The sequence below is a fragment of the Mixophyes fleayi genome, chromosome 9, assembly GCF_038048845.1.
Source record: "Mixophyes fleayi isolate aMixFle1 chromosome 9, aMixFle1.hap1, whole genome shotgun sequence".
In the NCBI taxonomy this organism is placed as follows: Eukaryota; Metazoa; Chordata; class Amphibia; order Anura; family Limnodynastidae; genus Mixophyes; species Mixophyes fleayi.
In genome coordinates this window covers 130,441,141-130,465,630 of record NC_134410.1, presented here as the reverse complement: position 1 = coordinate 130,465,630, position 24,490 = coordinate 130,441,141, and the positions used below count along the sequence as shown (strand labels likewise).

General features: G+C 47.2%; 1 protein-coding gene across 4 annotated transcripts in view; it reads right to left on the bottom strand.

The window, feature by feature from the left end:
• The window catches only part of SEC16A (SEC16 homolog A, endoplasmic reticulum export factor), a 38,807-nt gene that overhangs the window by 10,057 nt on the left and 4,260 nt on the right, over positions 1-24,490 (bottom strand). For 2 of the 4 annotated variants that reach the window (XM_075185751.1, XM_075185753.1), the window contains exons 2-23: positions 19,964-23,624; positions 18,483-18,616; positions 18,201-18,265; positions 17,976-18,111; positions 17,381-17,579; positions 17,119-17,299; positions 16,740-16,882; positions 16,602-16,663; positions 16,003-16,141; positions 15,533-15,772; positions 12,340-12,437; positions 11,463-11,544; positions 6,366-6,483; positions 5,871-5,982; positions 5,572-5,677; positions 5,352-5,492; positions 4,134-4,247; positions 3,858-4,050; positions 2,872-3,096; positions 2,357-2,442; positions 1,655-1,702; positions 1,358-1,507 (exon numbers count right to left, since the gene is read on the bottom strand). In XM_075185751.1, coding sequence (XP_075041852.1) covers positions 1,358-1,507; positions 1,655-1,702; positions 2,357-2,442; positions 2,872-3,096; positions 3,858-4,050; positions 4,134-4,247; positions 5,352-5,492; positions 5,572-5,677; positions 5,871-5,982; positions 6,366-6,483; positions 11,463-11,544; positions 12,340-12,437; positions 15,533-15,772; positions 16,003-16,141; positions 16,602-16,663; positions 16,740-16,882; positions 17,119-17,299; positions 17,381-17,579; positions 17,976-18,111; positions 18,201-18,265; positions 18,483-18,616; positions 19,964-23,554 — 6,363 coding nt within the window. In that variant the 5' untranslated portion in view covers positions 23,555-23,624. The remainder of the gene's footprint in view (positions 1-1,357; positions 1,508-1,654; positions 1,703-2,356; positions 2,443-2,871; positions 3,097-3,857; positions 4,051-4,133; positions 4,248-5,351; positions 5,493-5,571; positions 5,678-5,870; positions 5,983-6,365; positions 6,484-11,462; positions 11,545-12,339; positions 12,438-15,532; positions 15,773-16,002; positions 16,142-16,601; positions 16,664-16,739; positions 16,883-17,118; positions 17,300-17,380; positions 17,580-17,975; positions 18,112-18,200; positions 18,266-18,482; positions 18,617-19,963; positions 23,625-24,490) is intronic. The other 2 variants (XM_075185754.1, XM_075185752.1) reach the window with 2 other exon arrangements.

Genomic DNA, 24,490 nt, shown 5'->3' with positions numbered 1-24,490 from the left:
TGGACGTTCTTTTCTCTTACTCACTGGTTTTCTGCACACCTTAGTTGTGTAACGTCAGCCCATGACAATGTGATATTGGAATCTATTATAATATTGTGCCAATATGGCATCATGCATGACTGTACAGAGCATACGTACTCATTCACATCACCCTAACACACACACACACGGACATTAGGGTACCTTTTGTTTAACCTATCAGGTGTGTGTGGACAGCGGGAAGAAACTGGGAGCACCTAGAGGAAACCCACAAACACAGGGAGAACACACACACTCCACCACATACAGCCCATGACACCAGCGTTGTGAGGCAGCAATGTTAACCAGTGTGCCACCGCCCAATAAAAGCGGGTAAAAATTAAAATGGAAAAAACAGAGTGCAAATGCTATGTCCTAAGGCAGCGGTAGGCAACCTGCGGCTTCTCCAGATGTTGTGAAACTACAAATCCCAGCATGCCTTACCACCTACCTGCTGGTTATCTACTGGCAAAGCATGCTGGGACTTGAAGTTTCACAACACCTGGAGAGCCGCATGTTACCTACCCCTGTCCTAAGGCTTAAGGGGAACTACATACAAGGTTAGCAACCCAGAAACGGAACTACTTTCCCCGTAGAATTTACAAAATGAAGACATTTCTGCTGTAAATCACACAGGTGCAAATCAACAATTGAAGATATAGAGAACGTATCTGCAGCTGCCTGGCCAGACCTCCCCTGATAACCTGGGGGTGCAGCTTAGTCGTACAGGGTGAACACTTCACAGAGGAGCAGCGCAGTAAGATAAATGGAGGAGGGCGAAGGGAATACAGGAATAGTGACGTTTCTCTCTATGTAGAGGAGTTAGAGCAACAGGAAACTAAGCTACAGCTCTGCCCTAGTATTAATAGGGTGTATATCTGATATCTCACTTATCCCACTATCTGGGCATCCGTAGAGGTTTGACAAGTCACAGGAACCTAGAATTGGACCTCCCACCCCCCCCGTATCTCTGACACGCTGGCTGTGTCATGTGCTCCTGAACAGAGCTGGATGAGTTATCCGGCAGAGCCCACGGCCCTGCTCTGTCCTAAACACCTCACAGGTGGTGATCTGCAGCTATACAGCCACTAATGTGGCAAATTAAATGGACTAATCAAGGTTTTATTATATAGCTTGGACAACGTACGTTATAATTCACTTTTTGCTGTAGTTTTATAACAGAACAAGAAGTGGTTTCACTTAAACCCCAAAACTTGTGTCAGACACTAAAAAGGTTTAACCAAAATCCTTCCACATCCCAGTTAGTCCTCAGCCGTGGCCGACGAGAGAACAATGCTCCTTAGTGCAGTAAGAGCGGGGAACGCAGGACAGAACTTACCCCGTGGGATGAGGCGTTGGCCTTGGGCTCTTTCTTGTCCATTTCAGGGATGGGAGGAGGAGGCGGTGAGGGCTGTATCCCTATTGAACTCCTCCTGGTAGACGGTATTGAGTGGGTGGAGGACTCGGAGGTGGTCCGGGTCCGTCTCTGCTGCCAGAAATAAAAGGATTACAATGGTTTTACGGTAAAACATAATATAGATAACAGGAGAACACAGTTACAGATCTAATGCACGCACAACGCGTTTCACTGAGACAGGAAGCGTCTAAGGTCACATCACACCAACAAGAGACTCACCATGTGGGATGACGACTGAGAGACTGTTCGAGATCTCTGCCCAGGAGCCTATAGGAACAGAAGATAAAACATTCTCTATACATTTATTAAGTTATTATTAGTCTGATCTTCACCTATGGAGACACCACGAGTGTTGGACACGGTGGAGGACAGAATTGTAACCTTTTATCACCAAGAGGATGAGGATTTGGCAGCAGAATTCCAGATCCTGCAGCCTGAAGCCCAGTCAGACATCACCCAAGATGTAACCTCTCTTACATTAGATCAAGTCTGGCCAACCTGTGGCTGCCCAGGTGTTGTGAGACTACAAGTACCAGCATGCCCTACCAGCTATCTACTGGCAAAGCATGCTGGGGCTTGTAGTTTCACAACACCTGAAGAGCCGCAGGTTGCCAAGGCTTGCATTAGATTAACATTTTTCAATTTCCTAACTTTATTTATAAACACAGACACACAATGCTGAACTGGTTACATACCTGAAAATCTGTAAATGACCTTCACTACCAGATGGGTATAACTACATGGGTTTTAACCTAAATTAGTTTCGCTTCCTCTGACACTCTGCACCCAGGTCCCACAGTTTTGATGAAAACCAAAAGATGTGTCCCTAAGAAGGTGGCCAGTCATAATTCAACCCTTATTCCTGGTCCTTCATTCCCCTATAGGATTCCATACACATTTTTACTGCAATAATCCACTTACCATTTTCTCCATTTCTCCGTAGAAGTCAAATCCTGTGTCGTGATACATAGTTCTGGTGGGCGAACTCTGCGGTGGTCTTTGTAATGCTTAACAAGGAAACAAATGCACAATGATACAAAATATCCTGCAACAAGTAATTACCCAGAAAAAAGTCTTCTAGAGCCATCAGTATGCAGATTACTGTTATCCCAGATACTGATTGTAGAACTGCAGAGACCAGGTCAAGTGATGGCAGAGGGGGGAGAAGGAAGATGTTACAGTGCAGACAGAGCTCAGAGGGGCATTCCAAAGCCTCTCTGCTCACATCATTTGTCATGTGACTGTGGTTGCCATGGTAGTCACATTACACTGTGGCAAGTCTACAGAATAGGGGTGAAGAAACAAACCAAGGCAAAAGGGCAATGACAAAGCTGCTTCTTATAGCCTGCCACAGTGGTTTATGTTAGTTAGTTAAACCCTACACACCAGTTATTTTATGGGATTGCTGCTTTAGCCGACAGTAAATGTTCACGCACCTTGCTCTTGGCTCCACTGCTCTTGGGCTGCAAAATCTGTGGGCTGCGGTGGGGTGGGGACAAGCTCCATAGGAGCTGGGGTGTAAGTGGGCATCGGTTCACCGCTATAGGGCATGAATGCCGGCCCAGATGCTGGGGGTGAGGGTACAGAAGTATGTGGTGTTCCTGAGTATGGCGGCTCGCTGACTGGAGGAAGCTGATAAAGTGAGGACGTGCTTTCAGGACCTAAAAAGAAGACGATGTTGACAATAAACCCACGTGGGTGTGCAACAATGCTCACTAAAGTCTTAACACTTAAATAATTAACTCTCTAATAAACAAGTTATTTTTAGACCATGGATAGAACCCAGATCCTCAATGAGTGGAAACTGCTTTCTAAACACTTTATGAAGATGTGGCCACTGGGGGGAGCTGTGCCATGAGAGTCTATGGCTGATCCCTCGACGTGAAAGCTTCCACTAATAATAAGTATTATACAGGTAATGCGCTAAACACACAGATGCCCCTTGTCCAGGTGTTACTGTAAGTTATACGCAGGCAGCTACAGCAACACTGACTCCCCAATTAAACACAGCAAGAAAAACACTGAGCACAATTCCATTTTATAGTAAACCGTCCAATTTGTTCGTTGTTTTAGTAGCATAAAAGTGCTCAATCGCGCTGCAATTCTGAAGAATATTATGGGCCACAAAGGTCACCAGACAGGATACGATCTGTTCCCATCAGCTGTTCATTGGGACGGACAATAACTGGATCTGACCTTGTATGTGGTCACCCGACTGCTGCAAGGGTACATGTGAATGGACAGGTCAGATCCGGCCGCTGTCCTACATACGGCATCATTAAAGAACGCCACCACCCAATATCCTGTACAATGTACAGCTTCATCATCACACTGACATAAGTGACCCGCTACTGAGCGCAGAGCCCACCTGCCATGCTGGGGATAATACTGCTGGATTCTGCTTATAGATTTCGTTCCGTACCTGGGAGCGCTAGCTGTACCCCCTGCACAGCTGGCATCATGTTCGCCAGCAGCGGGTTATCTGTATTAGCTGGCATATCGTGAGGGGCCGCCATGCCATCGGACTGACTGACGTGGTCCTGCTCCGAGCTGGGCGTGCTGCAGGCGTACTGCTGTGGGGTGGTCCGACCAGTGCTGTACACCACAGTGCCTTGCTGAAAAGAACAATAGTGCTTATGTTATAGCAGCAAGGGGCGGTTTACCTATGTTCTAGCAGCCTTGTGACCAAGCTCAGTACCTTGATCTGCATGTCCAAGTGTCGGAGTCTAAGCAGCCACGGCGGTTCTACAAATAATTCCTGCTCCGGTTTCTCCTTCAACTGAGGGTCAAAGAATCTCAAGTGAGAGGCCACCTGCGGAAGGGCACAGAGAATTAGGGACTTAAAGGACTATCCGTGGAGTTAGAACTACAAAGAACTACTAGAATCCTGATGAGAACAAGGAGAACTAAGGGTTCTATGTTCTACAGAAAACGAGTCGAGATGGGAAGAATGTAAAATAACAGAACTCTGTCCTTAATAAAACATCCTGTGCTAGTTTAATTCCTGAATGCCTCCACTGGATTAGCATACCGTCCAACATTTAGAAACGCGAAAATGGGAGAAAATAAGCACCGCCCTCTCTCAAATCCCTCCCACACCAGAAACCCACACTTTTGCGAGAAATTACACCCACTTTCATAAAAGCTCTAACGCTCTTTTCGCTGATCTTGAGTCAACTTCGTTCCACCAAAATTGGAACAGTTGGGAAGTAGGCGTTCGTTTAAGAGTAAATGTAATAGTGTTCTATCTGTACCAGGCCAAACAATAACAAAAGACTCCATTGCGTAAACTCTTCACCCTCTCCTGCTGGTAAGGCAGCAGCTCATGTTGCCCCGTAAGGACAGAGGGATCTCATATTTGAAGAGGAAACTAGAAGGTCCGCACCATGTGTAACATAACCTACACAAGGAAGAACGTCACACGGAGACGAGATCCATTCTATTAAGTAACGCTTTAAAATAGGAAAACTGTGGTCAGATTTAGTTAAACACCCCGTCAGTTGCATACAGCGGATGCGGACATTTGTGGGCTGAACAAACATCATGAGAACGTAACCAATCTACAGGGAACTCAGGCTGACACATTTATTTAGGACTTCCCTACTTCAAGGAGAGACAAGGGGGTAAATGTATCAAGCTGAGAGTTTTCCGGTGGGTTTGAAAAGTGGAGATGTTGCCTATAGCAACCAATCAGATTCTAACTATCATTTTGTAGAATGTACTAATAAATGATAGCTAGAATCTGATTGGTTGTTCAAACCCACTGGAAAACTCTCAGCTGGATACATTTACCCCCCAGGACTTCATTTCTGTCAGCAGAATTCTGGAGCCGGCTTAGAAAAGGTTCTCCGCTCGCCTGCCAGAGTACACCTCCCCCCGGCCCCGCGATATAAATATATGAATGGGGGGGACTCACCTCTAGCAGCTGGCTGACCAGCACAGGGGAGTAGTAAGACGGATGTTTCAGGATGGTTTTGGAGATGACCTCACAGTAGTGGAAAGCCTGAGCCGAGAGGCCGTGCTCGGCCAGCCGACAGGCATAAATAAACTTGAAAACCTGCAGAAGGGACAGAGACTGGTTATTATATAGTGATTATGGCAACATCCAGTATGGAGCAGTATGGAGAGCAGCGTACCTGGATATTGGGGAGGGAGATGGTCTGGGCACCTAGTGACTGGGCGTATTCATAGGCCTCCGTCCTCCAGATGGCTTCATTAGTGGCAAACTTCACAAAGGGCAAACTGACAAAGACAACATATCTCAGTATATTCCCTTTATATAGGATTCTACTGTGTGTTGTGTGCGTCCTGCTTTATAAGTGCAACAAAACATTCTGCAAAGTATATAAAAACGTGAAACCATGTGGGATATCCGATGTCCTATCATTATCAGGATTGTATTTAGGCCATTTAACATGAAGTCCTGCGTTCTCACCTGTGGTTGGAGCCAATGAGGACAAGTTTGGTTGTTTTCTTGGCGTAGACTCCAAAACCAACTTGAGCCATTAAATAGCAGAAGTGAGCGGCATCTAAGAGGCCTCTGGAGGCTGAGAGAGGTGAAGAACAAAGAACGTTAGAAGTTATACTCCCGTGTTATTCCTGGAGGGTCAGCGATGGGGACACGGTATCCCTTATACAAAGACGTCCTTTTTAACTTGTCATGAAAATACACATCACTGTTGTGTAACACAATAACTATTCTCATCTCTAAATAATCAGTAATGTAAAATTAAACCAGGATCCTCCATAACATGCGAGTCATCAATCAGCGGGTGCTCTATTGTCCCTGCTTGTAACAGACATTGCTGGAGGTTACAGGAGAACATCCCATAGATAGACCTCCCCATAACCCAATCCAGAACTGGGATTACTATAGACAACACCACACGCCCATGACCACAATCCTCCAATCTGTCGGAGCGTAACTTACCCAGAGTGTCTCCCATTGTTGTGATGGTCCTGGCTGGTACATCAACATTATTGGTGATATTAGACAGCACCATAGCAAGATGGGGTCTCCAGTCCCCCCATCTCTCATCTCCGCAACACTGCAACAAGTACAAAGCATTTCACAGGAAATCCAGCCCCCAGAATCCTGTGTAATGTAACACAGCCGCAACGCTAGACCCCAGTACACGACACACACACACAAAGACCCCAGTACAAGACACACACACAAAGACCCCAGTACACGACACACACACACACACACACAGACCCCAGTACACGACACACACACACACACACACACAGACCCCAGTACACGACACACACACACACACAGACCCCAGTACACGACACACACACACACACAGACCCCAGTACACGACACACACACACACACACAGACCCCAGTACACGACACACACACACACACACAGACCCCAGTACACGACACACACACACACACACACAGACCCCAGTACACGACACACACACACACACACACAGACCCCAGTACACGACACACACACACACACACACAGACCCCAGTACACGACACACACACACACACACACAGACCCCAGTACACGACACACACACACACACACAGACCCCAGTACACGACACACACACACACACACACAGACCCCAGTACACGACACACACACACACACACACAGACCCCAGTACACGACACACACACACACACAGACCCCAGTACACGACACACACACACACACAGACCCCAGTACACGACACACACACACACACAGACCCCAGTACACGACACACACACACACACAGACCCCAGTACACGACACACACACACACACACAGACCCCAGTACACGACACACACACACACACACAGACCCCAGTACACGACACACACACACACACAGACCCCAGTACACGACACACACACACACACACACAGACCCCAGTACACGACACACACACACAGACCCCAGTACACGACACACACACACAGACCCCAGTACACGACACACACACACAGACCCCAGTACACGACACACACACACAAAGACCCCAGTACACGACACACACACACAAAGACCCCAGTACACGACACACACACACAAAGACCCCAGTACACGACACACACACACAAAGACCCCAGTACACGACACACACACACAAAGACCCCAGTACACGACACACAAAGACCCCAGTACACGACACACACACACAAAGACCCCAGTACACGACACACACACACAAAGACCCCAGTACACGACACACACACACAAAGACCCCAGTACACGACACACACACACAAAGACCCCAGTACACGACACACACACAAAGACCCCAGTACACGACACACACACAAAGACCCCAGTACACGACACACACACAAAGACCCCAGTACACGACACACACAAAGACCCCAGTACACGACACACACAAAGACCCCAGTACACGACACACACACACACAGACCCCAGTACACGACACACACACACACAGACCCCAGTACACGACACACACACACACAAAGACCCCAGTACACGACACACACACACAAAGACCCCAGTACACGACACACACACACAAAGACCCCAGTACACGACACACAAAGACCCCAGTACACGAGACACACACAAATACCCCAGTACACGACACACACAAATACCCCAGTACACGACACACACACACACACACAAAGACCCCAATACACGACACTTACACACAAATACCCCAGTACACGACACACACACAAATACCCCAGTACACGACACACACACAAATACCCCAGTACACGACACACACACAAATACCCCAGTACACGACACACACACAAAGACCCCAGTACACGACACACACACAAAGACCCCAGTACACGACACACACACAAAGACCCCAGTACACGACACACACACAAAGACCCCAGTACACGACACACACAAATACCCCAGTACACGGCACACACACACAAAGACCCCAGTACACGACACACACACACAAAGACCCCAGTACACGACACTTACACACAAATACCCCAGTACACGACACTTACACACAAATACCCCAGTACACGACACACACACAAAGACCCCAGTACACGACACACACACACACAAAGACCCCAGTACACGACACACACACACAAAGACCCCAGTACACGACACACACACACAAAGACCCCAGTACACGACACACACACACAAAGACCCCAGTACACGACACACACACACAAAGACCCCAGTACACGACACACACACACAAAGACCCCAGTACACGACACACACACACAAAGACCCCAGTACACGACACACACACAAAGACCCCAGTACACGACACACACACACAAAGACCCCAGTACACGACACACACACACAAAGACCCCAGTACACGAGACACAAACACAAAGACCCCAGTACACGAGACACACACAAAGACCCCAGTACACGACACACACACAAAGACCCCAGTACACGACACACACACAAAGACCCCAGTACACGACACACACAAATACCCCAGTACACGGCACACACACACACAAAGACCCCAGTACACAACACACACACACAAAGACCCCAGTACACGACACTTACACACAAATACCCCAGTACACGACACTTACACACAAATACCCCAGTACACGACACACACACAAAGACCCCAGTACACGACACACACAAAGACCCCAGTACACGACACACACACAAAGACCCCAGTACACGACACACACACGCAAAGACCCCAGTACACGACACACACACACAAAGACCCCAGTACACGACACACACACACAAAGACCCCAGTACACGACACACACACAAATACCCCAGTACACGACACACACACACACAAATACCCCAGTACACGACACACACACACACAAATACCCCAGTACACGACACACACACACACAAATACCCCAGTACACGACACACACACACACAAATACCCCAGTACACGACACACACACACACAGACCCCAGTACACGACACACACACAAAGACCCCAGTACACGACACACACACAAAGACCCCAGTACACGACACACACACACACAAAGACCCCAGTACACGACACACACACACACAAAGACCCCAGTACACGAGACACAAAGACCCCAGTACACGAGACACACACAAATACCCCAGTACACGACACACACAAATACCCCAGTACACGACACACACACACACACACACACACAAAGACCCCAGTACACGACACACACACAAAGACCCCAGTACACGACACACACACAAATACCCCAGTACACGACACACACACAAAGACCCCAGTACACGACACACACAAAGACCCCAGTACACGACACACACAAAGACCCCAGTACACGACACACACAAAGACCCCAGTACACGACACACACACACACAAAGACCCCAGTACACGACACACACACACAAAGACCCCAGTACACGACACACACACACACAAATACCCCAGTACACGACACTTACACACAAATACCCCAGTACACGACACACACACACACAAAGACCCCAGTACACGACACACACACAAGGACCCCAGTACACGACACACACACAAGGACCCCAGTACACGACACACACACAAAGACCCCAGTACACGACACACACACACAAAGACCCCAGTACACGACACACACACACAAAGACCCCAGTACACGACACACACACACACAAAGACCCCAGTACACGACACACACACACAAAGACCCCAGTACACGACACACACACAAAGACCCCAGTACACGACACACACACACACAAAGACCCCAGTACACGACACACACACACAAAGACCCCAGTACACGACACACACACACAAAGACCCCAGTACACGACACACACACACAAAGACCCCAGTACACGACACACACACACAAAGACCCCAGTACACGACACACACACACAAACACCCCAGTACACGACACACACACACAAACACCCCAGTACACGACACACAAATACCCCAGTACACGACACACACACACACAAATACCCCAGTACACGACACACACACACACAAATACCCCAGTACACGACACACACACACACAGACCCCAGTACACGACACACACACACAAAGACCCCAGTACACGACACACACACACAAAGACCCCAGTACACGACACACACACACAAATACCCCAGTACACGACACACACACAAATACCCCAGTACACGACACACACACACACAAATACCCCAGTACACGACACACACACAAATACCCCAGTACACGACACACACACACACAAATACCCCAGTACACGACACACACACACAAAGACCCCAGTACACGACACACACACACAAAGACCCCAGTACACGACACACACACACAAAGACCCCAGTACACGACACACACACACAAAGACCCCAGTACACGACACACACACACAAAGACCCCAGTACACGACACACACACAAAGACCCCAGTACACGACACACACACAGACCCCAGTACACGACACACACACACAAATACCCCAGTACACGACACACACACACAAATACCCCAGTACACGACACACACACACAAATACCCCAGTACACGACACACACACAAAGACCCCAGTACACGACACACACACACACAAAGACCCCAGTACACGACACACACACACAAAGACCCCAGTACACGACACACACACACAAAGACCCCAGTACACGACACACACACACACACAGACCCCAGTACACGACACACACGAAGACCCCAGTACACGACACACACGAAGACCCCAGTACACGACACACACGAAGACCCCAGTACACGACACACACAAAGACCCCAGTACACGTCACACACACGAAGACCCCAGTACACGACACACACGAAGACCCCAGTACACGACACACACAAAGACCCCAGTACACGACACACACGAAGACCCCAGTACACGACACACACGAAGACCCCAGTACACGACACACACGAAGACCCCAGTACACGACACACACGAAGACCCCAGTACACGACACACACGAAGACCCCAGTACACGACACACACGAAGACCCCAGTACACGACACACACACTTTTCTGCAGGCATATCTAGAAACACGTCATGGCTCTAGACAAACACCCACCGTGGCTGCCGCTGGCATCCTTCCAGATAGAAGCTGGTAGACAGTCTGCAGAGGATCATTAATCGGGAGACTGTTGGCAAACCTACATTACCAAAAACACAAAGACATTACAGTCACTGGCTGGATCTGACGGCACTGCATTGATTACTACACACCTGAAGCTGCCATTGAGCACACCAGTATTCACCCTGTATAAGCAGCTAAAACGTTGCATAGACTCTTTACTTATAACTACTGGACTGTTGTGTAATATTCCATGGTGGAGTATTGGGGGACTGCCGTCGAGGAGCTTTGTATTGTAGCGCTCAATTGTTGCCCTGAAGGGGGACCCTCTCCACAGTCCTACAGGAGCTATAAAGATCTAAAAACACTGTGTGCAACGCTTTATTCTATCAACACCAGCGCTTTCTAACCTAGAGGTGCTTGAGATTTAATTTTAGGTCACATGGGCCCCTTGACAGCAAATCGTAAGGGAAAGGGGGGCTACAACCCCTCCATGATCCACCATCATTTTAGGTGCCGACTAGCATCACAGAACCTTCATTTAATCTTAAAACAGTACCACCAATCAGGAGATGAAGTGGGCGGGGATAGAACAATCTGCAGCCAATCAAAGCATTATAATAATGTGAACAGTTGTAGAGAGCACGTCATGCCCATGAGTAGACATGTTTGAAGTGGGAGGGGGTAGACAAATGTAAAATAAAAATTTTATGTAACATGCAAAATTTAATACCCACCATTTCCACTAAATGGGAATAAACACTTATTTTTGTTTAAAAAAACTGGCCACCTCTACACCACACACTTCTATAGGGAACCTCAGGTATAGATTGGGACGGTCATCAAGGTGCCTGTAAGTAAGCACAGCCGTTACCTGGTCATCACCCGGGCGTGTGTGCGGTTGTCCATCTTGCTGGCGAGGAGCAGTGCGTGACCCCACAGCCCGTGCTTCATGGCGGACTCCAGGGCGTCCTATAACAGGCGTAAGGGGACATTTAGACGGACACTATCTCAGCTGCGCTGCTCACGAAAGATACATTAAATATTTAAAACGTGAACAGTATCGAATTTAGCAGCAGGAAAGAAAGGAAACGACACGCAGTACATGGTAATACTGTAACAAGTGACATCCCCCCAGAGACACGCAGTACATGGTAATACTGTAACAAGTGACATCACCCCAGAGACACGCAGTACATGGTAATACTGTAACAAGTGACACCCCCCCAGAGACACGCAGTACATGGTAATACTGTAACAAGTGACATCCCCCCAGAGACACGCAGTACATGGTAATACTGTAACAAGTGACATCCCCCCAGAGACACGCAGTACATGGTAATACTGTAACAAGTGACATCCCCCCAGAGACACGCAGTACATGGTAATACTGTAACAAGTGACATCCCCCCAGAGACACGCAGTACATGGTAATACTGTAACAAGTGACATCCCCCCAGAGACACGCAGTACATGGTAATACTGTAACAAGTGAAATCACCCCAGAGACACGCAGTACGTGGTAATACTGTAACAAGTGACATCACCCCAGAGACACGCAGTACATGGTAATACTGTAACAAGTGACATCCCCCCCAGAGACACGCAGTACATGGTAATACTGTAACAAGTGACATCCCCCCAGAGACACGCAGTACACGGTAATACTGTAACAAGTGAAATCACCCCAGAGACACGCAGTACACGGTAATACTGTAACAAGTGACATCCCCCCAGAGACACGCAGTACACGGTAATACTGTAACAAGTGAAATCACCCCAGAGACACGCAGTACACGGTAATACTGTAACAAGTGACATCCCCCCAGAGACACGCAGTACGTGGTAATACTGTAACAAGTGACATCCCCCCAGAGACACGCAGTACACGGTAATACTGTAACAAGTGACATCCCCCCAGAGACACGCAGTACATGGTAATACTGTAACAAGTGAAATCCCCCCAGAGACACGCAGTACATGGTAATACTGTAACAAGTGAAATCCCCCCAGAGACACGCAGTACATGGTAATACTGTAACAAGTGACATCCCCCCAGAGACACGCAGTACATGGTAATACTGTAACAAGTGACATCCCCCCAGAGACACGCAGTACATGGTAATACTGTAACAAGTGACATCCCCCCAGAGACACGCAGTACATGGTAATACTGTAACAAGTGACATCCCCCCAGAGACACGCAGTACATGGTAATACTGTAACAAGTGAAATCCCCCCAGAGACACGCAGTACATGGTAATACTGTAACAAGTGACATCCCCCCAGAGACACGCAGTACACGGTAATACTGTAACAAGTGACATCCCCCCAGAGACACGCAGTACATGGTAATACTGTAACAAGTGACATCCCCCCAGAGACACGCAGTACATGGTAATACTGTAACAAGTGAAATCACCCCAGAGACACGCAGTACATGGTAATACTGTAACAAGTGAAATCACCCCAGAGACACGCAGTACGTGGTAATACTGTAACAAGTGAAATCACCCCAGAGACACGCAGTACATGGTAATACTGTAACAAGTGAAATCACCCCAGAGACACGCAGTACATGGTAATACTGTAACAAGTGAAATCACCCCAGAGACACGCAGTACATGGTAATACTGTAACAAGTGAAATCACCCCAGAGACACGCAGTACATGGTAATACTGTAACAAGTGACATCCCCCCAGAGACACGCAGTACATGGTAATACTGTAACAAGTGAAATCCCCCCAGAGACACGCAGTACATGGTAATACTGTAACAAGTGACATCACCCCAGAGACACGCAGTACATGGTAATACTGTAACAAGTGAAATCCCCCCAGAGACACGCAGTACATGGTAATACTGTAACAAGTGACATCCCCCCAGAGACACGCAGTACATGGTAATACTGTAACAAGTGAAATCACCCCAGAGACACGCAGTACATGGTAATACTGTAACAAGTGACATCCCCCCAGAGACACGCAGTACACGGTAATACTGTAACAAGTGACATCCCCCCAGAGACACGCAGTACACGGTAATACTGTAACAAGTGACATCACCCCAGAGACACGCAGTACATGGTAATACTGTAACAAGTGAAATCACCCCAGAGACACGCAGTACATGGTAATACTGTAACAAGTGACATCCCCCCAGAGACACGCAGTACATGGTAATACTGTAACAAGTGAAATCCCCCCAGAGACACGCAGTACACGGTAATACTGTAACAAGTGACATCACCCCAGAGACACGCAGTACACGGTAATACTGTAACAAGTGAAATCCCCCCAGAGACACGCAGTACATGGTAATACTGTAACAAGTGAAATCCCCCCAGAGACACGCAGTACATGGTAATACTGTAACAAGTGACATCCCCCAAGAGACACGCAGTACATGGTAATACTGTAACAAGTGACATCACCCCAGAGACACGCAGTACATGGTAATACTGTAACAAGTGACATCCCCCCAGAGACACGCAGTACATGGTAATACTGTAACAAGTGAAATCCCCCCAGAGACACGCAGTACATGGTAATACTGTAACAAGTGACATCCCCCCAGAGACACGCAGTACATGGTAATACTGTAACAAGTGAAATCCCCCCAGAGACACGCAGTACATGGTAATACTGTAACAAGTGAAATCCCCCCAGAGACACGCAGTACACGGTAATACTGTAACAAGTGACATCCCCCCAGAGACACGCAGTACATGGTAATACTGTAACAAGTGACATCACCCCAGAGACACGCAGTACGTGGTAATACTGTAACAAGTGAAATCACCCCAGAGACACGCAGTACACGGTAATACTGTAAGTGAAATCCCCCCAGAGACACGCAGTACGTGGTAATACTGTAACAAGTGAAATCCCCCCAGAGACACGCAGTACACGGTAATACTGTAACAAGTGAAATCACCCCAGAGACACGCAGTACATGGTAATACTGTAACAAGTGACATCCCCCCAGAGACACGCAGTACATGGTAATACTGTAACAAGTGACATCCCCCCAGAGACACGCAACGCTCAGGTTACAGACAATTTACCTTTTTACGGCCAAAAAGCAGCAACTCCCTAAAGCGTTCAGTCTCTTTCTCCAGGGTCGGCCCGGAGCTGGGTAACATATCTGCCAGGAACGAGAGCTGAGACGCCCCGGACTCCTCCTCATGCTCCTGCGGCTCATTACTGAAGTCGATCAGATTGGCTTCGTTAGGAGACTTCCCCGGTAACCAGACTGTTTTGTGATCTTGGAGAAGTAGCTCGGCTATGTCCGTCCCTATAACAGTCTGCAGAAAGTAAGAGCAACATGTAATCATCAAAAGGCTGAATCACCAACTACCCCAGCAACACACCAGCACTTAGACAACGTCAATGCTTCACAGGTTTATAGAAATACTAAAACCGCAGCGCACTATGCTGTTCTGTCAGTTAGGTGGTAGAGCAGCTTTAAACATGTAGGTTTGGTTAACAGGCTGCAGAGTCTGCTAGGGTACAGGCCTATCGCAAATAAACTTACCCCGTTCTGTCTGCACAGAAGAACAATGAAATCCCACAGAAGACGAGCAGATTCCTGGTCTATCAAGTTCTCATTTTGGGAACACTCTTTGGCTTTATTTTGTGCAAAATTTATGACATCGACTTTGTGAGTTTCTTCCCTGTGGGAACAATCAAACACTGTACATGAGTAACTGGTCCTTCCTAGATCTCCGATCTCCAACGCTTTTCATACCGAGACGCATCTCGACTAACCTTATTTTGTTACATTTCTCTAATGGAATTATGTATAATATTCCCGTTGGGATACTTTCTGGGAAGGTGGGCATGTCATAGCGGCATGGCCAGAGTTCCTTTAATAAATGACAGGTTAGAACAGGAAGGGAGGTAGCAAGTAACCCCTTCAGCTCGTTCACAGTCTGCATATTGGTAAAACAAAACAGTATATTACGAACTCCAAATAATATTAACATTAAATTTTAAAAGTACTGAAAGAGCAGGTAGTTATAGGGAAGGAGGAGGAGTATTTGTCCAGTGCCCCGCCTCCTATAGGGTGGGAGATAACCCCGTCTGTCACACTACTGCAGATGGAGAAATATCTCTGATATGACACAAACTTACTTGACCAGGGGACCAGGGAAGGACCTCAGCTGCTCCTGTTCTGGGCTGTTCTGCATGATGATCTGGAAAGTAACGCGGGGGTTAGACGGACCCAACTAAACAGTCTGATAACACAAAGTGTTACGTTTGGCTATTTACCTCCATATTGTGGATCTCGACCAGCGTCGGCTGCCCATCTGAAGGCAGGGAAGGCAGCACCTTAATTAGGTACCCGCCAGGGCCAAACCGGGCACAAACATGAGGGCGCCCATACTTCTCAGGGGTCAGAGTCCTAGAAGGAACTACATAAAAACACGAAAGTCCGTTCACAGACCCAGAAAATAAACCCAAAGGAGAAACAGCAAATACAAGTGGCCGCCAGCCTGCTGGAAGTTGTAGTTCAACAACTGCAGACATTTAACAGGGTCAAACCCTTCAGTCATGTATTAATACATAAAAAGCATCAATTGTCTATAGCAAAAAAAAATAAACAAATGTAACACATTGTAAAGACACTAAAAGGCTAAAGAGCAGATACCTTGTTCCAGCGGCTGCCACTCATTGTTGGTCTGGTAACCATACTGATAAGTGTCCAGTGTCTGCTGGGCGCTGTAGTCGTTGGGATACATGCTGTAAGGATACTCCCCCAGGGCAGGGTTCTGCATCTGGCTGCCGTATGCGTTTGCAGTTAGGTCCTGCTCACTTTTGTAGACCTGGCTCTGAAGGAAGAGACAGATAACATTATACATCCATCAGACTCCGCTTATAAAGGTATCAGAGGAATATCAGGAGGGACCCACCTGCTGTGAGCGGGAGCTGAAGCTGCTCCGCCGGCTGTGTGAGCTCCGCTCGCTGTGTATGCTGCGGGCTGAGTGCTCGCTGTGTACGCTGCGCCGGTCGAAGTCGTCCTTAGCAAGATCTCTCTGTGCTTCATTCTCGTCATCGAACCCCCTAACGTATCGTGGGTCATACTGCCAGCGGTCATCGTACACATCGAATCTATTCAAGAATAGGTATGTAACCAGCTTAGTGATATACTGAAGGAGGCAAAGCTTCCTGCTATTAGATCTCCACCATCAAGGACTGCATGGAGAATCTGCTGCTCAGTGCAACTCTGCAGCATTAACTGAACTTCTTGAAGGTGAAAGAAGGACAATGTGTAGACTAATGAGAATCCTGTCATAGCCTAAACCCACCTAGCTCTCGAACCCCCTATATGCTTTACATCCTAACTGAACAGATAGCTCTAGTGAGCTAACACTTCACAAATACAGTGCTCGTAACTGCTAGAAAGACCACTAAGGACGTAAGTACTGATGACCATGAAGGCACAGAGGAAGTGCATGCTGGGAGTTGCAGTTCTCCACGGTTGACCCATTGCACTACGACACTTACCTGCTGTTATACGCATACGGAGCCTTTCTCTGGTAGGGATCCTCTTGGCTGCCATACATGTAATTCCAGTAGTTATTTCGAGGGTCTCGATACCCGGGGTCATAGGCTCCTGGATATCGATCCCACCTTGAGGGATCTGCAAGAAGAAAATGATCCGGCTATTGCTCTGCGTCACAGGGTTATACTGGGGTGCTGGGGGCTCGCCACAAGAGAGACGCTACTCACCTCCATAATCATACTGACTTTGGTAATAATCACCATAGTAATTGGCTGGAGCACTGTACTCCTGCCTAAACAAGTTGGGGAAAAGAAAATTCATATGATTATCGAATAATCGAATTATCACTCACTGGAAAAGGGGGGGGGGGGGGAATCAGACCAAGATTAAAATAGTTGGAAGTTTCCAATGTTTTTCCCCTTTCTTACACCAGAGGATTGGCTGAAGCTTTCTCCATTATTCCCGTATAACAGGCCTCTAACCACGACTAGGCCCCTAGTAACACAAACCTGGATGACGGCCGGTCAGAGCAGTGACTGGACCTGGAGTTCGGACGCTCCGGTTCTTGGTACGGGTACTTTGGATTCACAAACCCAGAATTACTGTACGGCCTGTAAGAGGGGTCGTACACTCCGTAGGGATCCTGCAAGAAGCCAAATCATGGTGACTGACAGAAATAAAGTTATAGAAGACCTATCAATATGTACATACTATGTAAATAATTGTTCTATACTCCTGCTTTAGAGACCATAGAAGAGCACAAGCTACAAGGGCTGAGATGTCCCACAATGTGCTACACAACTAGTGATACTACGGGAGTGAGCGGTATCGAGCACAGGCGCTACTAAAGCCACTGCGTTCACAAACTTATGTTTTAATATAATTATTAGTGCATTATGATATATAATGTTATCTTTGTAGAGAAACTAAACCTAGAAATCCAAGTGAAAAGAAATATCAACCTTAAATCAAAACAATCCAGGTATCAACTCGATTCAACGTATGGTTGACGGATAAGTCAATATATAAAATGCACAATGACATCTCAGATGTCTTATATACACCGTTGTGCTGGGTCTTTTACATCTATTTGGTCATGAATTCATAACTTATATATATATATATATATATATCTACTATATAAATGCCTAGTGGCGTGTGTGGGGAAAAAAAAAAAAAAGCTGCAGCGCCACCTGCTGGGCAGAGTTATACACTGACCTATATATTTCTTGAAGGAGAAGTGACAGTTGGGAGTGGTTGGTGGTTGCCGGGGGTGACAGTGGGGAGTTTTTAACACCTTAAGTAGCTTGATGAAGGATGTGGCGATGAAGATGAAGGATGAGGTGATGGAGAAAAATGATGAGGTGGTGACATGTGGACAAAACCACGTAAAAAAATATATATATATTATAGCTATATATAATATATGTCTACCTATATAGATGTAAATAATTTACTTCCTCTTTTTATTTTTTATTTTTTAATAATTCAATAAAATGTTCAATAATAAATATCAAAATAGACAGCTACCTTAGTATTAAAATTCTCAGACCATCTCATTCAAATATGCTGCTCCCCTATCCACAACATTAACTCTCTATATTGTAAGCTCTCTTGTCCTCGTTAATTTACATTTAGACAATTTGAACATACATAAAACAGGTTCCAGTAAACAGAAACTACATACAAGACTAGAGAGATAACACACAAAGGACTCATGGGGAAATAAATATCAACCTTAAATCAAGACAACCAGATACCAGCTCCTATTAACTCAACTCCGCAAGACTGATCAGTCAATACATAATTAATTGATATGACCACACCCCCCAAATGTCAACCAAACTGACCATCAAAACCTGGTAGGATTTTATTAGCTATGGTGTAGACGTTTACTTGTCTGCCTAATAACAGAGCACCAAGTGTGGGGCGTTACATCACAACTATTAAATAACCATCTGAGCGATTTCATAGGACAAAGAGATTTTACCTGGTAGTAGTGATGAGGAGCCCGGGGGTCCACCGGTGGATACGGCTGCTGGTAGGCAGGGGGGTATGCTCCGTACCCTCTATAGTAATAATATGGATCTGCTTGCTGAGGGGTTTGGGAGGCAGGTGGTCTTGATGGATCTGGATACCCAGCGAAGTGGTTTGGATTCACTGGTGCAGCTGTGGTTGTCACCGGTTGAATGGGGTAAGAATGTTGTTCGGGTGGCACACCCGTAGGCCCCGACTCCAACGTACCGGTGTAAGGAGGCCCGGCAGACTGCTGGGTGCTTGGCATCTGAGTTTCTGTTTGTGGTGGGAAGGGAATGGGTTTGGGTCCAGGAGCTGCTTGCGTTGACAGGGCCTGAGAGACGGGGGTCATGTATTCATGAGTAGACACTAGTCCAGGTTGTGAAGTCTCTACCGAAGGCTGTGCTTGAACGTCATTAGTAACCTGCTGGTAAAAAGCCTGCTTGTAAATATCTGAGGCAGGCTGGAAATTTGGGACATTTGCTGATTGGTTAAGATAGGCCGGCCCACCTGCCTGAGGCCGGTTCTGAACTGGCGCGCGAAAATTTGCGTTGTGATTGGCTGGTGCGCGGGGAACTGTAAAATCCAGAGCGCCAGAGTTCTCCAAGTGGCTGCTGGCGTGGGCGACCACCACACCGGCGCTACTGACTGGCGGAACATAGACCCCGGCTCCGTTACTTACTGCCACGTGTGGGCCAGGCCCGGGAGCCAAAGCTTTACTTGCAGAATCATTTGCAACACTTTCAAACTTAAACATTTTTTGACCTTCAGTAACTAAATTAAGCGGAATCTGATTGAGTGAAGGGGAAATTACCGTATTGTGGGGATGATTGGAGAAAGAGTCAGGAAAATGATCACTGGCAGGCGGTAATTTATTAGGTAGATTAGAAGAAACAGGAGTTTTAAGAGGAGCTCCAGGCAGAGTGACGGGAGCTGAAGTATTCTGGTCAGAAACAAAATTACTGGTGGGAATAGGCTGCTCCCCAGCAGAGAGAGGTTTCGTAGAATTAATGTTCTTTATTTGATTAGGTAAAGACAAAGAAAAATTAATTGGTTGAACCAAATTATAACTTTTATTTGGCTGAGCAATTAAAACTGGCTGATTTTGCAAGGGTTCGGTGGGTGGAGACGACAACAAACTGGCGTAACCAGAACTTGCCTGAGACTGGGGGTGTTCGTCATCTCCTATCTTGGGAGGGTTCTCTAGGTTTTCGGAAGAGATGTACTCCTCGGGGGTGATAGAAAACTGTGCCTGGTCCGACCCGCTGTTCTGCTTGTCCAATAACCCGTCTTCCGGAGGCTGTATTATTTCGTTTTGAGCTTTAGGGGGGACAGGAAGAACAGGTGCTGGTGGGGCTAAAAGAACGTTGCCCCCGAAATTAGGCAGCTCTCCTTGGGCCCACAGGGTGGTCGCGGGACTCTCACATTTTTTATTTGACCCATGAGCCCTCGATGACGGACGTTTATCTAGTAACAATGATATGTTATCAAAGGATGGACCTCCGACTGAAGAAAAATGATGCCCGCTGTTCACAGCACAAACCTCAGCATCAGTTTTACCTAAAAAAATGGTTTCCAAATTGTCAGGAGGTTGTTCCAAATTTCCTGGGGAAGCCGCTGGTATCGCACTGTGGGAAACAGGTGGCAACTTACGGTTCTCCGGAACTTCCCCAACTACTCTCGACTTGTCAATTTCAGCTGGTTTGACGCCTACAAGTGACCGAACGGGTTCAAAAGAACTATTTGCACTTGCCAGAAATATCCCGGTAGGTTTCGGAGGACTTGGGGTTGGTGGCTGAGACAAATGTCCGTGGTAGGCGTTTTGAGCCATACCTTGTGCAGCGTTATCGACACCCAACGGAGAGGAATCTACCTGCTGAAAGAAACTGTTGGAAGGTTCATGTTCAAGTCTTCCGCTCTCCTTTTGAATAAAGGTCCCCACCAAATCCAGAGGCCTCGCTGAAGTGGGCAGGCTTTTGTGACTTAAATTACTGTAGTTTGAAGATACACTATCGGATCGGACTGGATGAGGTAAACCATCGGGTGCCTCCAAATTCTGACCTCCTTCGGTGTGGCTTGTGACATTCTTGGGGAGAGAAGGACCAGGAACTGGTCCGTATCTAAACGCCTCTGAATTAGTACTAGTAGAAAACAGACTGTTCTTATGAGGTTCATTTGGAAGGACTTCTAGATTCTGAACACATTCTACATTTTCAACATTGTCATACGGTAGTCCCGACGGGACTCTGGATGCAGCAGGTTGGTTATCAGAGTTGGCTGCTTTAAACGGCACATGTGGATCGTGAGTTAAAAACGACTGAGTATTAGGTGCGGTGGGATTTAATGGCAAAGGTGGATGCGACGGCACGTGCACTACAGATGGCTGGGTCGGTAAAGGAGGCAAGGTCCCCTGGCGCCCAATGTTTTGGTGATACGGAGCATCGGCGGCTGGATTACTAGACTGGGGCTGCGGGTCGGTAGAGAGTATTTCCACGTTTTCTTCTTCATCGCCTTTAAAAAACATTGATATTGTCCCAGAATCTGCATCATTGGCCACATGGCTGGGAACTTGTACAGTGTCGCTTTGTGGCCTGCTTCCCGGTGGTGGCAGCGGTGCTCCAGCCTGGTGGGGATTGGGTAACGGAGGTTGCTGCGGTTCTCTATAGGGTTGGCTATACCAACTGTTCTGCTCAGGGTGCTGCATATAATCTGTTTGGATGACGTTGTTGAACTGAGGAAGGCTATGCTGCTGCTGCACAAGACTTGGACCACCTGCAAGAGGAAACGGAGCCGACACAGTCCTTTGTGGAGCCGAGAAATAGGCTGGGGCGCTGGTTTGGGGGGGCAGGTGAGAAACTTCTAAATAAGGAAGTGCGTAATACGATGCATTGTATGCTGGGTGCTGAGCAGGTGGAGGGATACTCGGAGCGGAGGTAGGTGGGGCGCCGTGTGTGGACGACCAAGGTGCAGTGGTTTGCTGAGAAGTTGTGGGCGCATATGACTGTGGTGGAGGCACCATACTGCCGCTATTACTAATCTCAGTATGAATGCGTTGCCTGCTCTGAGATCTGTCTTGAACAGGCATAAAGGTGTTTTCTAGTCCACTCGCAGCGTTATGAAGAGATGATGCAGCAGGATGGCTGTGCCCAGGCTGTATTGACGGAGCGGAAGCCATGCTGTTTGTAAAATGCCCACTCAGTACTGACGGAGAAGAAACGCTGCCGTGTGCGGCACCCGTGGCTGTAGATTGGGATGAAAACCCCGGCACTGATCCTGGGGCCCCTACGGAGTTCTCTCCAACAGAAGTCGTTTGAGGTACGGGTTGGTGAAACAACGATGGGGACGGACTCGGCATGGCCAACACATTAGCCTGTGGTGCACTGCCTGATGCCAGATTTTGTGGAGTCATTCTGCCGAATGCAAAGGGGTCAGTGACTGGCTGAACTGGAGGGGGCGCCATTGCCGAAGGTGTAGGTGTTCTCTTACGCCAGTATGCATTAGTGGTCATTCCCATGCGAGGGGGACCCCCCGTCCCCGGAGGTCCGGCCGGAGGAGGTGGCTGCATCTTTCTTTTCCTCTACTTTAAACTGGACACAGACTTTCTTCAGAATAAACGGAACTCGCAGAATATGATCCTATCAGGGGGAAAACAACAAAAACAGTAATCTAGAAACTGTGTGCACGGAACGTTCAACCAGACAGTAAAATAAACTACAATGTTGCAGCTATTCTCCATAGATATAGGGTGCTGAAAGGTTATATACGGCTTTAAGATTATATTACAATTATTTGTTTGTTTTTAAATGGGGGGGTCCAATTGAAACCACCATCAAGAAACCATTAATAAATTGTGTAAAATTTAAATTTGACACTTTATTAGCAATATTTACAGGTTTTTTAACAACCTATGTTCTTGTGTTTCAATCCCCTGATTTTATTGTCTATTTTACAACCTTGCAGAGTCACAGTTGTTGCTGCTGTCTGTAAGAACGGCTGTAGTCAGTGACAGAAATCCATCCACAGGTAACAGCGGAGAGAGGTCAGAGCGGAGTATAATAAAAACTAAACTTGTAATTCCAAAGAATTAAGCTGTCATTGCACACAAGTTATTGGAACCTTCTACATCATGTTACCATATAAAATTATTTTTCCCTTTGACAAAATTCACAGTAAAAAAAAAAAAAAAAGCATGAGGACAATATGGTAATAAGAATTTGGTCCGTACATTGCTAGGGGCAGTAGCCGTATTGGCAGGACACCAGCTCTTAAAACGAGCAGCTAACAATCTACTTATTGAAACGTTCCTTCCAGCAGACAGGATACAAAGGAGGAGACAGTGGCCACATTTTTGCGTTCATTTGCAGTCAACAGCTCCAAACTATGGATCCAAATAGCCATTATTGCAAACCATCTAAATCCAAAATAAATGTATTTGGGGGCGTTTTAAACCATATCACCTATGTTACGCCCAAGTCATTTCCTTCTAATAGAAAGAGATTAA